This window comes from Glycine max, chromosome 18 (assembly GCF_000004515.6).
Source record: "Glycine max cultivar Williams 82 chromosome 18, Glycine_max_v4.0, whole genome shotgun sequence".
In the NCBI taxonomy this organism is placed as follows: Eukaryota; Viridiplantae; Streptophyta; class Magnoliopsida; order Fabales; family Fabaceae; genus Glycine; species Glycine max.
This window is the reverse complement of record NC_038254.2, coordinates 13823359-13838968: the sequence shown is the minus strand read 5'-3', so window position 1 is coordinate 13838968 and position 15610 is coordinate 13823359. Positions and strand designations below refer to the sequence as shown.

The 15610-nt window shown below is 35.2% G+C and overlaps 1 protein-coding gene across 1 annotated transcript; it reads right to left on the bottom strand.

Annotated features, from left to right (window-relative positions):
• Positions 1-714: 714 nt before the first annotated feature.
• LOC100780765 (membrin-11) lies at positions 715-4095 on the bottom strand. The gene is made up of 4 exons (XM_003551892.5): positions 3735-4095; positions 1858-1978; positions 1624-1773; positions 715-959 (listed from the first exon to the last, which is right to left on the bottom strand). Exons 1-4 carry the CDS (start codon positions 3977-3979, stop codon positions 798-800), a joined length of 678 nt encoding a protein of 225 aa, XP_003551940.1. The 5' UTR covers positions 3980-4095; the 3' UTR covers positions 715-797.
• Between the last annotated feature and the right edge of the window lie 11515 nt (positions 4096-15610).

The following is a 15610-nucleotide window of genomic DNA, read 5'->3' as shown; positions in this document are numbered from 1 at the left end:
TTTTAATGCTGATAATCACTGACTATGTATATGGTAATTTTTTCCCTTTTGTTGCCCATTTTTAGTCCCTCATCACTAATTATGAACAATAGAAAAACAAAACAAAAAACTAAAAATGGAGAAGTTTTTTATAGGGATTTAAACTATGATGTTTGACATTGACCAAAAACTTATTTAATCCAATATAAGATAAAAATTAATAATCGTTGACAAAATAAATGATATTTTGATTTCGCATCTTTATTTATGAACCCTAAACTTTTAGATTTTTAATTTAGACCCCTAGTATAAATTTTGACATGTCAAAGTCCCTAAACTTTTTCTCAATTATCAGAGTTTTAGTGTCGTTAAACAATTTAATAACTTGTCATGTGATCAAGAATTTGGATAGGATAACCATGCATGATTTCAAATTTTTTATTAAGACAAATGTCTATTTTTATAAATAAAATAAATTTAATTAAAGTATTAATAATTCAAACTTTTTGTACACTATCATATAACTAAAAATTGCAATTGATTATAAAATCAAAACTTGATTTATCAAGCATCTCTTTGGTTTGAACTTTAATATGGAAAATAAAAGCGAATACTGCAAATCAAAAGTAGCCAAAAATATATGTTTTCAGTCAAGTAACTATCGTGTAACAATAACAAGATTTATATACGCAGCTGTGTTTTACCTCATGATGCACAAGCTGTTTAGGTTTCGCATTTCAGCCAAAATATACTTTGTATTTCACTTTCATATGCTCTCTCATAAACAGAAATTTCAATGTCTCCACATCTGAGAATGATCAATGTCTCCACATAATAAACGCTAACAGGAAAATGACAGTCAATAGCATCCCTGCATATTTGATCCATTGGTCGACTCGGTTTCGTCTCTCAATTAGCCTCAAAACAGAGTTTGATATCCCCACTGTATTGAGGATGTCCAATGCTTTTCGATGTGCACTCTGCACCAAAATATACGTTCAAATGAAAATGTATATCAACAACAATATGACGGGGATTAATAATGCTGCACTAATTATCACTACTGTAAAGATTCATAGGAATTAAAACCACTAGAAGAAAAAACCAATCTGGGTATAATATACGTTAAAATAGAAAACAACACCAAAATGATAAAAAATTACATTTCCTTTTCTTCTATGAAAGAATAAAAAGGATAATGAAAAGCATCATAACAAACTAAGCTTCATGCCAATGCTCAATGCATGAAACATAAAAGTAAGAAAAAGACAAAAGGTTTAATTTCAAGAACACGCTCTCATGGCATTGCCCAAAATGAATTTTTCAAGTGCAATGAACCTGATCTAAATGGAAGTAGCAAGAATTTTTCAAAATTTAATGGAAAAATGGGACAGGAAAATGTTAGCTTCTGAAACAGAAAATAGCATATAATGAACAAGAAATAGAGACAGAAAGCAGAGATTTTTCATAATTATATCTAATGTAACTAATGACCTAGTGGACATGTTTAAGAGGTCAACTTCTGAAACAGAAAACGGTGTGAAAAGAACTCGAAATAGAGACAGAAGCAGAAATTTTACATAATTAAATCTAATATAACTAATGACCTGCTGCCTGCTGGTCTGCAGCAATTTAAGCAATTACCTTCAAGCGTTCTCTTTGGCCATGTATTGAAGAAAGGATGGCCTCCCCAAGTGCATTTGCATTTTCCAGTTCCTGGGAAGAAGAGCGAACTGACTGTAATGCTTGTGCCTCCTCGTCATAAATTCTCAAAACATGAGCAGAATCCCCATTCTAGCAATTTGAAATGAAAATTGTTGTTAGCAAAAATAAAAAATAAAAAAGCCATTAAACTAGAGCATGGTAGCAACAGCATACAGCTCGTCCCAAGAGTTCTGCTCTCTCATTAGCTTCTCTCATTCGTTTCTGATTCCGTAAGTTATATTTATCCAAACTTGCTCTCAGAGATTCAGCCTCTTCAGCTATTTGTTCCACTTTTCTGTACAAGAGAACATAACACCCTTTATAAAAATGTTTAACTAGAATACTGCAAACCTATTAACAGAACCCATGATATATATAGCATATAACATATATAAATATAAACAGAAGAAACAAATGAAAAAAGTGATTTTTTGTTTTATAGAAATGAAAAATAGCATAGCATATAGTTATGTGTGAAACCATTTTACATAATATGACTAACCCAAATAAAGGAGACAATTAAGAGAACCTGCCCACAAGGTTTTGTTGAGAACTCCAAAATTCTGAAGCTACAATGGATCCTAACTAGGATCCAAGAACATCACTTTGGCAAAATTCAAGGAGAAGAATCAGGATATAACTTATAGTCCAAAAGATTGAGATGATTTAAAGTAGAATATGGTTTAGTTTTCAACTCAAGGGATGGGGTGAAACAAGTGAATATGGTTTAGTGTTCAACTGGAAGGGGAGGATGAAACATAGTCAATATTATAATGTGTACCTTAGCTGTCAGATTTATTTAGAAGAAAGGAGGTATAGGAGTATTCAACTCCATTGTATTGTATTTAACTGTTTTTTCCATTTCTGCTCTCCTTAGCTAACTAACCCTTTAGGTTAGTTATCAGTCAGTTACTTAACTACACAACAGCTGTCATGTCATGACAACTGTTGTTGGTTAAGTTAGTAAGGCAGTTAGTCTAACTATATATACCTGAACACTGTATTGAACCTTTGGGTTTTTCTTTCGATGACAGACTCTCTCTCTTCTCCTCTAAGATTCATTTAGCAGGAAGTTGTTTAGAAATGTAACAAAGATAAAAAAAAAAAAAAAATCAAAATTATGTAGAGGTTGGGGCAAAAGCTATGAAGCTGCACACACATTTCACTCATGTTCTCATTATTTCTAACTATGATAAATTGAAAAATCCTAATTGATAGCATATATCTGAGTAAAATTTATAAACTAATGGTTCCCCTTCCCTAAAAAGTACTCACCCTTGTAAACCACTAAATAGATGAAAATTTTTCTACTTGATATTAATACTCCCAATAAAGCTCTAGAAACATGCATACATCAATTAACAACATATGCAAGGTCTAGCTTTGAGAGCAGATTTAAGAATTCAAGAATTTACAATAACACACACACACACACACACACACACACACATATCACAAATAGCAATCACATAAAATCAAACATGCCAAACACTTTACTTAAATCCACTACAACAATCCATTAAAAATCAACATAAAAAAATGCTAAAAAAGCACTTCGGAAACATAAATGAATCAGCAGCAGCAACAACAAAGCCTTGTCTGACTAGTTGAAATCGGTTACATGGATCAGCATAAAATTCCCTATACTCCCTCACTTGAAAAAACACACATTCACCCTAAGCCAAAAAAATTAATCAACCACATCATGCACCGAATTTCTCTCAAGACACACTGAACGCTTTCAACTTTGTTCCTACATTTCGAATCATCAAAATTGACAGTCCGTCACACTACGCAAATCAACACACAATTTAAAAGCGCAACTCAGAACTCCAATAGTAATTCCGCATTGAATTTGAATTATTCTTATGATTCATTTCACAAATGAAATCGTTAACATTCTTCCAAAATTCAATAAGCGCAATTCCGAACTCCCAACACTCACAACGCAAATCAACACGCACAAAACCACCGAAGCAATTTCATCAGAAACACACGATTATCCTAATTGAAACAACCGATTCAACGAGATCCAGATCCGAATCGAATACCTTTTCCATAGATCGCGCTGAGGTTTTGCGGCGATAGATCGCCAGAGTCGGTCCATCTCGACGCAGAGGGATTGGATCTGTGTGATGTCCTTTTTCACGGCGAACGACAGCTCGGAGTCGGCGCCGGAGACGGCGGCAGCGGCGGGGGCAGAATACTCGAGGCGTTCGAGGCCGTCGCGAGACCTAAGCAGGAGCTTCTTCGCGGATTGGTGAATCTCCGAGAGCGTTCCTCCACCTCCTTCCATGGCGGCGACGGTGATGGTAACGGTGGCTTCTGAGAATTTCTCCGAGAGAGAGAAAACGTTTCAAGGTCACCGGAATAAAGCAAAATGAACCGTTGGTGTAGGTTGTAATATTTTGTTATTAATTTGAGAAACTAACGAAAACATTTTTTTTATTGTATTTGTATTTATTATCTTAAATTTGATAGATTATAACATTTTTTATTATTATGTATTAACATGTATATTAGTTTTAGTTTGTTATTTTTCTGATTATATGACTATATTCTTTTAATGATAAATTCATTAATATTAATTGTACTATTTAGTTGTTTTAGAGTAAAATAAAAAAAAACCTACCGATTAAAAATAGTATTAGAAAAAACACCCATGGCCTTTATTTTATATTCCTATTTATTATCACTATATAATTGTAGATACACACGTCAATAGTGATATAATTGTTAATAGTACAATTATAAAATTTAACCTTTTTTTAATTTCTTTTTCTGCTAATATTTATTTTATTTTAAAATTAATATATTAAGTAATAAAACGCTTGGTTCCACGTTCATCCTTATATTTTTTTTGTCTGTGGATATTGATCCGAGGTATAAGCAAAACTAAGCATAAAAAAATATATAATAAAATTATTAAAATAGAAAGTTGATATTTTAATATTTAAAAGAAATGAAAATGATTTTTAAGAAAAATATCAAATGACTCCTATTATTCTGTCATCTGAATTTCAGTATCGATGTATTTTTTTTTTTTATCCTGCATTATCGGTCGGTGTTGTTTGTAACAAAAGGTTCCAGCATTTGATATTAGCTTATATTTTTTATGTTTGTAAAATTGCTTAAGTTAATAGAATGATTCAATCAAAGTTTCGGATAATCGACAAATATCTTCAGAGACAATAAATGGTAAAATTTAGAAAGAAAAAAAATCTTGATGAAGTCTCTTCCCAACTCTAGAATAGGATCATTTTGTTAAAATTGTCTCTCATTTCAAAATTATTTATTTAGCTATAAAATAAAGGAGATCTTAAAAATAAAAAAGAAAATAGAAGTATCAAAAAATTAATATTGAAAAAATCAACACTTAGAAGTATCAAAGATTCATCGTATGCTAGGTTCAGACCTTTCAAAGTTTGGTCTGATCTGACCTATTCACACCCCTAATTGCAATGGACATACAAATTGTTTGTATTTACAAATGCGACATTGACAACCGTCTTTACCAAATAGGAATGTAACTTTGTAGGTGGATCACTTAGGCAAAGTCTATGCCAACTTTCTCATCTCATCTTCTCAATTCTTGAAGCAACTTGAAGTCAACAAACTATTTGTCAATACCTCTTTCCTTAAAAAAAAATAACAATGGTAAGGTAAACATAAATTTATGTGGTTGATAAAGATGAGATAATATTAGTAGAGGTAACCTACTTTCGTTACAAATGTAAAGAGGAACTTATATCAACAGTCATTGGTATAAGTTGGCGCCATAGTTTAAGAGATAGTATATAATTTAGTTTAAGTACATTGTCATCAAAGTTAAAAAAAAAAAAAAGATTGTAAAAAGGAAGGAAAAAAATGCCTTGGAAACTTAATAAACACATTGGTAGGTTTTTAAACTTTTAAAAATGAGCTGTCTTAAAGACCAAATTGGCATATTTTTAAAAATAAAAAAAGAACAGTTTTGATTAACAATTTGGTATTTTTAAAAAAAATGAGCCGTTTTGATTAATATATTCATAGACTTTTAAAATAAAAAGAGCAGATTTAATTAATAGATTGGTATGTTTTTTTAAAAAATGGGCAATTTTCATTAACAGATTGGTATATTTTAAACAGAGCCAAATAATTTTTAAAAAATATAAAATTTTTCAAATGAATAATAAGAAACTCTTCCAACAGCAACCAGTCGGGGAGGACTACCATTGACATACAATCCACATTTGTTAGAGTCACCCGTTTCTGGGTCCTACCCCGAGGCATCGACACAACTTTCCTTTGTGCTGACATGAGCAATAGAAAGACCAACCTCAGCCTCAGGTGGTAGTGCGAGTCCCTATGATTGCATCTGCGACTGCATCTGGCTGAAAGACATCATTAATTGTTAAGTCACTTGATGGAAGCTTGCTTGTGGGGCTTCTATGGAGGCTGGATCTTTGAGCTTCAATGGGGTCCTTTAATGGTGATTTTCCACCATGGAGATGCAGCGAAAGACAAAGGAAAAGAGGTGAGAGGAGGCGCCATCCATTAAGGAATAAGCCATGGAAGAAGGAGCTTCACCACCAAGATGAGCCTTGGATAAGAAGCTTGGAGAGGATGCTTTAATGGAGGAAAAGAAAGAGGGAGAGAAAGAGGGAGGGGGGAGCACGAAATTGAAGGAAGAAAAAGGGAGAGAAGTTGAACTTTGAGTTGTGTCTCACAAGACTCTCATTCATCAAAGTTACAACAAGTGTTACACATGCTTCTATTTATAGACTAGGTAGCTTCCTTGAGAAGCTTTCTTGAGAAAACTTCCTTGAGAAGCTTCTTTGAGAAAACTTCCTTGAGAAGCTAGAGCTTAGCTACACACACCCCTCTCATAACTAAGCTCACCTCCTTGAGAAGCTTCCTTAAGAAGATTCCTAAAGAAGCTAGAGCTTAGCTACATATACCTCTCTAATAGCTAAGCTCACCTCCTTGAGATGAGAAGCTAGAACTTAGCTACACACCCCCTATAATAGCTAAGCTCACCCCCATGAAAAAAAACATGAAAATACAAAAAAAAGTCCTTACTACAAAGACTACTCAAAATGCCCCGAAATACAAGGCTAAAACCCTATACTACTAGAATGGCCAAAATACAAGGCCCAAACGAAGGAAAAACCTAGTCTAATATTTACAAAGATAAGCGGGATCATACTTAGCCCATGGGCTCAAAATCTACCCTAAGGCTCATGAGAACCCTAGGGCCTACCCTTGGATCTCCAGCCCAATCTACTTAGAGTCTTCTACCCAATGCCCTTGTGGGATAGGATTGCATCATTCCCTCCACCTTGGAAAGGATTTGACCTCAAATCCCGAGGTTCTTCATACTCTGGGCTCCTTCCCTCAACACCTGTAAAAAGAACAAAAACATATGTATTAGTGGTGTTTGGTATATTGAAGTAAGGTAAGGTCTGAAAACCCATTTCCTGGGCATCTTCCGATGAAGGAACATGGTTTCTCACCAACTCAATGAGTGGTGCTACAAGTATAGAAAAATATGGGACAAACCTTTTGTAAAAGTTTGTTAAGTCATGGAAGCCCCAAAATTTTCTCATACTTGGTGGAGTGGGCCACTCAGGAATGACCTTTATTCTCTTAGGGTTCATGGGAACCCCTTGATCACTATTTAAAAAATTAAGAAAAGTAACGCAATAAAACATACCTTTTTCTGTATTTTCATATTGATTATTCCTACCAAAAAGTATGACAAACCTAAGGTGTCCCATATGAGTACCTAAGTTTGTATTGAAACTAAAAATAAGAACAAACCTACCTAATGGGTCCCTATGTACACACACCATGAAGATGTTAGGTGTACGAGTGATTTTACAAAAGAGGGTTGTACCACTCAAAACATTCATCATACCACCTATTTTAGGGACTCGGTGCCTAATAATACCTATTTTGGGCACCAACAAAGCACAAGGATTTAAGCTCTTGCGAACCAAACCCTCATCCAACAACTTCTTTACTTGAGGAATAAACTCAAGCCCAAGAGGTGTGGCAATGCTAGCAAGTGCCTTTTTACAAAAGAGAAAATGTGGAGGTTGTCTAAGAGGGAAAGTTTCTTTAATGTTTGTCTTTATTGTAAAATGAGTTTCCTTCTTAGCTAAACTCTTGGAGGAGACACTTACCTCCTTACACTTCTCTTTAACCACTAATGGTTGTCCTTCTTCTTGGGGGTAGATTTCTTCACTAGATTCTTCCCCTTTTGCTTTTTCACTTTCACTAGAGGAAGGTGAAGTAGTAGCCTCATCTTGGCTACTATAAATGTCTTGGCCCCTCATAATCATGGTTTTTGTGGTGGGGCATTGAGAAGTAATGTGTCCTCTTCCAAGACATTTAAAGCACTTTATAGAGCTAGTTTTCTCTTGCATACTAGCCTTAGGGGCTTGCTTTTCTATTGTCTTCCCCTTATAATCTTTGGGCTTAGAAGGTGTCACCCCTAAGATGCCTTGACCTTGGTCTTTCTTTGGATAAGAGTGAGAGCCATAAGATTTTGAAGTAGACTTCTTTTTAAGTTGTTGCTCTACCCTTATTTCCCAATCTAAGTTAGCCTCTACATTATCCTTCCCATGGAAGTATGAGAGTTTAATGTTAGCCTCTTAAGGCTTTCTTTCCTTTTCTCTTCTATGGGAGTGAGGTCTAAGATGTGACCTATGCCTTCCTTCGTAATAGTCACGAAGTTCTTCACTTAGGCTTTTGCAAGAGTTATGACTACTATAGGAGGCATGTTTTTCTCTTTTCATTTCTTTCATTATTTTTCTTCTTTCTTCCTCTCTTATTTTCTTTCTTTCATCTTGACTTATTTCTTCCACTCTTTTTTTTTTTCCTTTTTCTTTTCTCTCTTGTTTTTCTTTCCATAACTTGATGGAACTCAACTCATCTAAGATTCTAGATAAAGGGTCTTTATGACTAGTACCCTTGCCATTAACACTAGATGAATGATGACTCATGTTGGTTCCTAAGTTGTGGTTCTTTCTTGTTGGAGGTTTGAAAACAAAAGGTAAAAGAAACTATGGTTGAAACTAGCCAAATAAACACTAAAAGAGGTGTGAAAGATAAGGTAAAAGGAAAGCTATCTAGGCGGTTTGACAATGGAAGGTAAAGGAAATAAGCTATGAAAGTAAGCAAGAAATGTAAACTAGGCGAATCCTAAGAGTGTTTGGATGACCACATTCGAGGTTCCCAACAAAACACTCACTATCCTAAGGAAAAATTGCCTAAAATTATTACACACAAATGGAAGTTTGGTAACCTATTGGAGGCTCCCAACACACTTCCAATGAAAGGCCTTTTTGTTACAAAACTTGAAAGCAATGAAGGTAAGTAAATTACGAATTACAAAATTACAAAACGGTCCTCAATTTTGGTGGTTGTTCTCTCTTTGGTGATTCACTCAATTTGGAGTGCTTCTTAGTCCAATAGCTCTTAAGGTGGTTGACCCCTTGCTTCTGGACTCAAATTCTTCAAGGGATGGCACCAATCCTCCTTCCAATTTCCTATATGGCAACCCACAAACAAGGAAACAAAGAGACAAGCAATAACCAAAGACCAAAAAAAATGAAATGAAAGCTAAACCAATGGAGTTTTAACAAGACAATTTTTCAAGCATTATTCAACAATTAAAGCAATGAAAAGGACATAGAAGCAAGTTAGTACTCAAAGAGAAACTTAGAATGGCTCTAGAGTAGAGTAAAAAAAACTGAAAAAAAGACTCAACAAAACTCTAGCTTTGGCACTTGTCTTCACACTAATTTTCAATTGAAATTTCCAATTATAGAATAAATTTTGAGCCAAAACAACAAGCACCCTTCCCTTTCACCTTTTTTTTCTGGATACTGATTTTCCTGCCAACTTGTGTGATTTTTCGTATTTTTTCCTTTTATCCAAATCACTTGTTTCTTTTTTTTATAACTTTTTTCCAGATGTCTAGAAAATTTAGTAAAAATTTCAGCTCAAAATTCGAAGTAACCAATTCTCAGTAATTTTTACAAGTTTGTATGTCCTAGCTGCCAGCACCAGCGATTTGTTTCTTTAAGCATGGTATATTGATTGCCTTGGGCTTACTTTCAACCTTCCTATGTATGTTGAACTCACTAGGATTGTTTACCACAGTTTTAGGAGTTCAATATTCACTTAGGATCAACATTTCAGCCAGCAATTCAATCACCAAAACTCAAATTCACAATAGACACAATCATAAAGAAACCTAAAAGTTCAAGAAAAGGTTCACAATCAAAGACTCTCTAAGAATTTTGCATGAACATGTTAAGGACTAATTAACATGAAAGATTTGAATCAAATCAAATAATAGGCTAAAAGAATTTCATACACTCATGAACAAATGAGTTAGACAAAGAAACAAGAAAATAAAATTCAGCACAGCATAAGAAATCATATGTGACAAATTTCATGACTAGACATGACTTCTATGACAAAACTACAATAGGTGAACAAGTCACTCTAGATTTTTGAGGTTTTATTCTACTTTAATATTTTTGTAAGAATTTTATGGTTTAGGTTTCAGCCACAAAAAATAACAAGACAAAACTCAAAGGAACTTAAACTCAACACAATTCATGGTTCAAGAACAAGAACAAGAAATTTGAACCATAGAAAATCAAATCTAGTTTCTATAGCAAGTTTAATCGGTGGAAACTCTAAAGAATCATGTTAACAACATTTAGAACAAGACATGTGAGGAGATACATGGAGAAAAATGAAGAAACAACAATGGAAGAGAAGGTAAAGAAAAAAAATTAATGGAGGTTTAAGGAGCACCTACTTGAAGCTCTTGTGCTCGGATTACCACTTGATGGAAGCTTGCTTGTGGGGCTTCTATGGAGGCTGGATCTTTGAACTTCAATGGGGTCCTTTAATGGTGATTTTTCACCAAGGAGATGCAGCGGAAGACAAAGTAAAAGAGGTGAGAGGAGGCGCCATCCATTAAGGAATAAGCCATGGAAGAAGGAGCTTTACCACCAAGATGAGCCTTGGATAAGAAGCTTGGAGAGGATGCTTCAATGGAGGAAAAGAAAGAGGGAGAGAAAGAGGGAGGGGGGAGCACGAAATTGAAGGAAGAAAAAGGGAGAGAAGTTGAACTTTGAGTTGTGTCTCACAAGACTCTCATTCATCAAAGTTACAACAAGTGTTACACATGCTTCTATTTATAGACTAGGTAGCTTCCTTGAGAAGCTTTCTTGAGAAAACTTCCTTGAGAAGCTTCTTTGAGAAAACTTCCTTGAGAAGCTAGAGCTTAGCTACACACACCCCTCTCATAACTAAGCTCACCTCCTTGAGAAGCTTCCTTAAGAAGATTCCTAAAGAAGCTAGAGCTTAGCTACATATACCTCTCTAATAGCTAAGCTCACCTCCTTGAGATGAGAAGCTAGAACTTAGCTACACACCCCCTATAATAGCTAAGCTCACCCGCATGACAAAAAACATGAAAATACAAAAAAAAGTCCTTACTACAAAGACTACTCAAAATGCCCCGAAATACAAGGCTAAAACCCTATACTACTAGAATGGCCAAAATACAAGGCCCAAACGAAGGAAAAACCTACTCTAATATTTACAAAGATAAGCGGGATCATACTTAGCCCATGGGCTCGAAATCTACCCTAAGGCTCATGAGAACCCTAGGGCCTACCCTTGGATCTCCAGCCCAATCTACTTGGAGTCTTTTACCCAATGCCCTTGCGGGATAGGATTGCATCATCACTTTTTGCGTGATCGACTCCTCTAGCCGATCTCTGATATTTTGTGTCAACTGCTTTAGGCCTTCAGGAGCCATGGACGAAGAGGTGCGAGAGCCCCTTGAAGCTCGTCCAAAGTAGTTTTTGATCGTGACATCGGCTCCAGTAGTACGAACATGACTAGGGTGCTCTGGTCACCCAATGGCTGTAGTCAGTACATCTTGACGTCCATGGGTGACAAAGCTTCCCAGTGTGGCCTGCTCTTCCATGGAATCCTATAGTCACCAAATTAAACAAATTTGGTTTACATCCAATAATTATTATAAAAGTTGACCACTAACAAATGATAGTCACTTACAATCATGTCTGCAACTTCCTTTGTCACCTCAGACGTCATTTGACCGATTTTTTTCATGCGGGCCATCTTCCACTACACGTGTCGTCTAATGGGAGATGAAGGATCAACGATTATGTCAGTCCTTCGGGATTTGGTTGCTTCCTCTAATAATTTATTTTGCTTCTCCTCCATCAACTTTTGTTCTAGAAAATCATAACCCCCACGAGACTACACATGAGGGGCAGTGTTTTGTTTCTGAATGGCCTACGCTTTCTTTTGAACATCTTATGACAGTAACACATAACAGTAACTTAATACAATTGACAATAATACATAAATATAAAGTTTAATAAAACAATGAAAATCAACTAACCTCCCATGAAGGGTCTCTTTGGCTCTAACAAAATTGGGTCCACTTATCTTTGCTTATGTCTTACTTCTCACATACTTTGTTATCCTCGCCCTCCTTGTCGTGTGCCAGAGTCCATTTAGAGGTCAAATCTGACTTAAACTGCCTCCACCGCTCTCCTACGATGTTAGTATTTTTCCCCCTCAAATAAGGTGATTCAAGAATATCAAATTGAGTCTGCGATACAATAAATACATTTTGTAGTTAGTCAAATACAAATTAAGATTTTTAGTACAACATATTACAACAACATTCTATATTTAATTGAAATGCCTGAATATCCTCCCAGATCAAATCCTTATGAGCTACAGGGACTTGTTTCCAATTATCATATGTAACATCCACCTTATCACGAGTGACAATCCCCAAATACACTTAATTTCTTTCCCAGTGATAGGGTCGACAGGAACCATTGGTCTCTCCGCCCCAACTGGTCTAGTAGCCAACGATCTGAGTTATGTTGTTTTTCTTGTCTTCTTCGACGTAGACGATGAAGGTGTTGCCAACTTTGGAGGAGGAGGAGGCTAATTGGGTGGTGTAGCCATAGTCCTGTTACAAAATAAAATTAATTAAATAATTTATGAAAACTATATTAGGTTATGTAATTGAAATTAATAAAGCAAGTAAATATAAAATAAATTACATTATACGATGTTAATTAATTCTCCTTCATCATGATCATTAAAATTTGCGAGGATGTCGTCAACTTCTTCTTCTCCATTGATGTTAGTCGCCATTTGTGTGGAGAAAGGAGTGAGAAAAGTGTCAAGGGTTGAATCATTATCTTCAATATTAACACCAATTGTTTTTCTGTGTAGAACCATTGACCATCTTTCATCACAAGGATCTTGAACATAAAGTACATGTTTAGTTTGTTCTGTCGTGATGAAAGACTCATTCTGATAAGCGAGCTTCTTCGGATCTACCAAAGTAAATCTGAAATCATTGATTCACACATTGATATTGCTATCTATCCACTTACACTTGAAAACACAGACATTGAATTTTACATAATTAACCTCCCAGATTTCTTCAATGACTCCAAAGTAAGGCATAGAAGCTACACGGGGATTGTTATCATGTACATTAGCAAAGTTTTGAGATTTAGCCCTTAGGCTAATACCACTGTTTTGTATTGTACTCTTATCTCTTGTGATTTCGTGTAGAATGAATACTTGTTGATATTGTATCCTTACCAAGTTATAACATTTCTTTAAGACCCATCTACTAACTTCCTTAATGTTTTAGATGCATTATGGTCACCGAAGATTATGTCTTTAAACCAATTTAGGAAAGTCTTGTTATGCTCTTTCAACACCCTATTCTTGGTCATTTTTGGGTTACTTTCCTTGACTAAAGCTTCATGATGAACTATGTATGGTAGAACTTCATTACTATTATTTAGTATATACAAATGAGCTTGTTTCAATTCTTCTAGACTTAGAGTTATAACATATAGTCCTCTTGAACTCTTTCTTTCCACTCTTTTGTCTTGCCAAGACTCCAGAATCCCAACAAGTTTTTCCTTTTCGATGTACTCTGAACAAAACCCAATAGCTTCTTCCGCAATATACCTTTCAACAATAGATGCTTCAAGACGATGTAAATTCTTTGTATATCCTATGTCATTTCCTAACTGTCTTAGGCTCGATATCATTATAGACAACATCATGTATTTTCAGTTCACACACAACCAAGGAGGCAAGTTGTAAATTACTAGAAAAATAGGCCACGAACTGTGTTGAGTACTTAAACTGCCATAGGGATTCATTCCATCACTGGCAAGTCCAAGCCTAAGATTTCTTGCCTCTTTGCCAAAATCTAGATACAGACTATTAATCTTCTTCCACTGAGAGGAATTAGCCGAATGTCAGAGCATTCCATTGCAATTTCTTCCATTTGCATGCCATGTAAGCTCTTTTGCATCATCTGTATTAGCAAATAGATGCTTGAACCTTGGAATGATCGGAAGATACCATAACACCTTCACTGGGGGGCCTTTCTTGGTGCTTTCATAATTGGTACACTCATCATCATCCTTCACTTTGTACCATGATACCCCATACTTGGGGCACTTATGTATTTCTTCAAATTCATTTATGTACACTATGCAATCATTATGGCATGCATGAATATTCTGGTACTCCATACTCATCAGACACAACATCTTCTTGTCTAGAAGCATATCCTGCACTACTTGAAGTAGAGAAGTGACCTTTTTGTCACTCCACCCATAGCTGGCCATCATATAAACCGGGCTTTTGGGGAAACATGTTTTCATCTGGAAGCATATACTGCACTACCTGAAGTAGAGAAGTGACCCTTTTGTCACTCCACCCATATCTGGCCTTCATATTAACTAGACTTAACACCAATGACAATAGTGTCAAAGACTTCTTGCACCCCGGATACAAAGGCTTCTTCGAATCACTTTGCAATGTATCATACATAGGGACATGTACTTGCTGAAAAGACTTTTGTCCAAGATCACAAATCATTTCCTCTAAGCGATCTCCCATTTGTACATCAACCACTTCAGATTGGGACTCCTTCTGCATGCCTGCCAATTCACAATGTCATATCCATGTCGTATAATTTTTCTTAATCCCATCACATAGTAGATGTTCCCGTGTGTCATCAAGTACTTGTCTCCCGTCCAAATAGTTTATACAAGGACAAAAATATTTTTCATCCTCATTTGGTCGACTTTTTTAGAGGTGAATTCCAAGAACTACTCAACACCTTCCTCATATGCGGGGCTCATGCAACTTGCATTCATCCAACTTCGATCCACATGATTAATAACTCTGTGATAGTTACAAAGTTATTCTATGCATAAAAACCTCACTTTTTTCCTTAAAGGTATGACCCTATCCCATTCAGGATGCCATATTTTTATAGTACATTCATATGTAAATGTTAACTTTCTTTTCTTAGATTTGATGAAATTTCTGCAACATTTTGCATTGATTTCCAAGTACATGACATGAAAGTGGTGAAAAAAATCCACCACAATCAAGTTCACACCCGGAGAACAAAACAAAATGCACTAACCAAAATTTCATCAAATTTAAGAAAATAAAGTTAACCTTTGCATATGAATTTACTATAAAAATATGACTCTCCCCAAACTGTCCAAATGAGCAATTCAAGATTCAATACAACGATTAATGCAAACTATCCACAAGAGTCATTGTATTCAATCTCAAACGAGAATCTAAGGTTTACTCATCATGAACATAACTTGTATATAAATCAATACTCATTAACCACAATCAACAAGTAATAAAACTATTGGTAACAAAAAAGAGCATCAAAACTTTATGAAAAAAATTTGTACATATGATGATGATCACTATAATTTCCAACAACGAATGTTGTGATCACAATGCAAGCAAGAAAACCAAAAGTGCCTACAAATTACATTGAACATTGAAGATTACACAT

Excerpts from the sequence above, each read along its gene's own strand:
- LOC100780765 (XM_003551892.5), bottom strand. The coding sequence starts at position 3,979 with ATGGAAGGAGGTGGAGGAACGCTCTCGGAGATTCACCAATCCGCGAAG. Across the intron at positions 1,774-1,857 it reads CAGAACTCTTGGGACGAGCT|AATGGGGATTCTGCTCATGT; the intron begins GTATGCTGTTGC and ends TCAAATTGCTAG. Across the intron at positions 960-1,623 it reads GCCAAAGAGAACGCTTGAAG|AGTGCACATCGAAAAGCATT; the intron begins GTAATTGCTTAA and ends ATTTTGGTGCAG.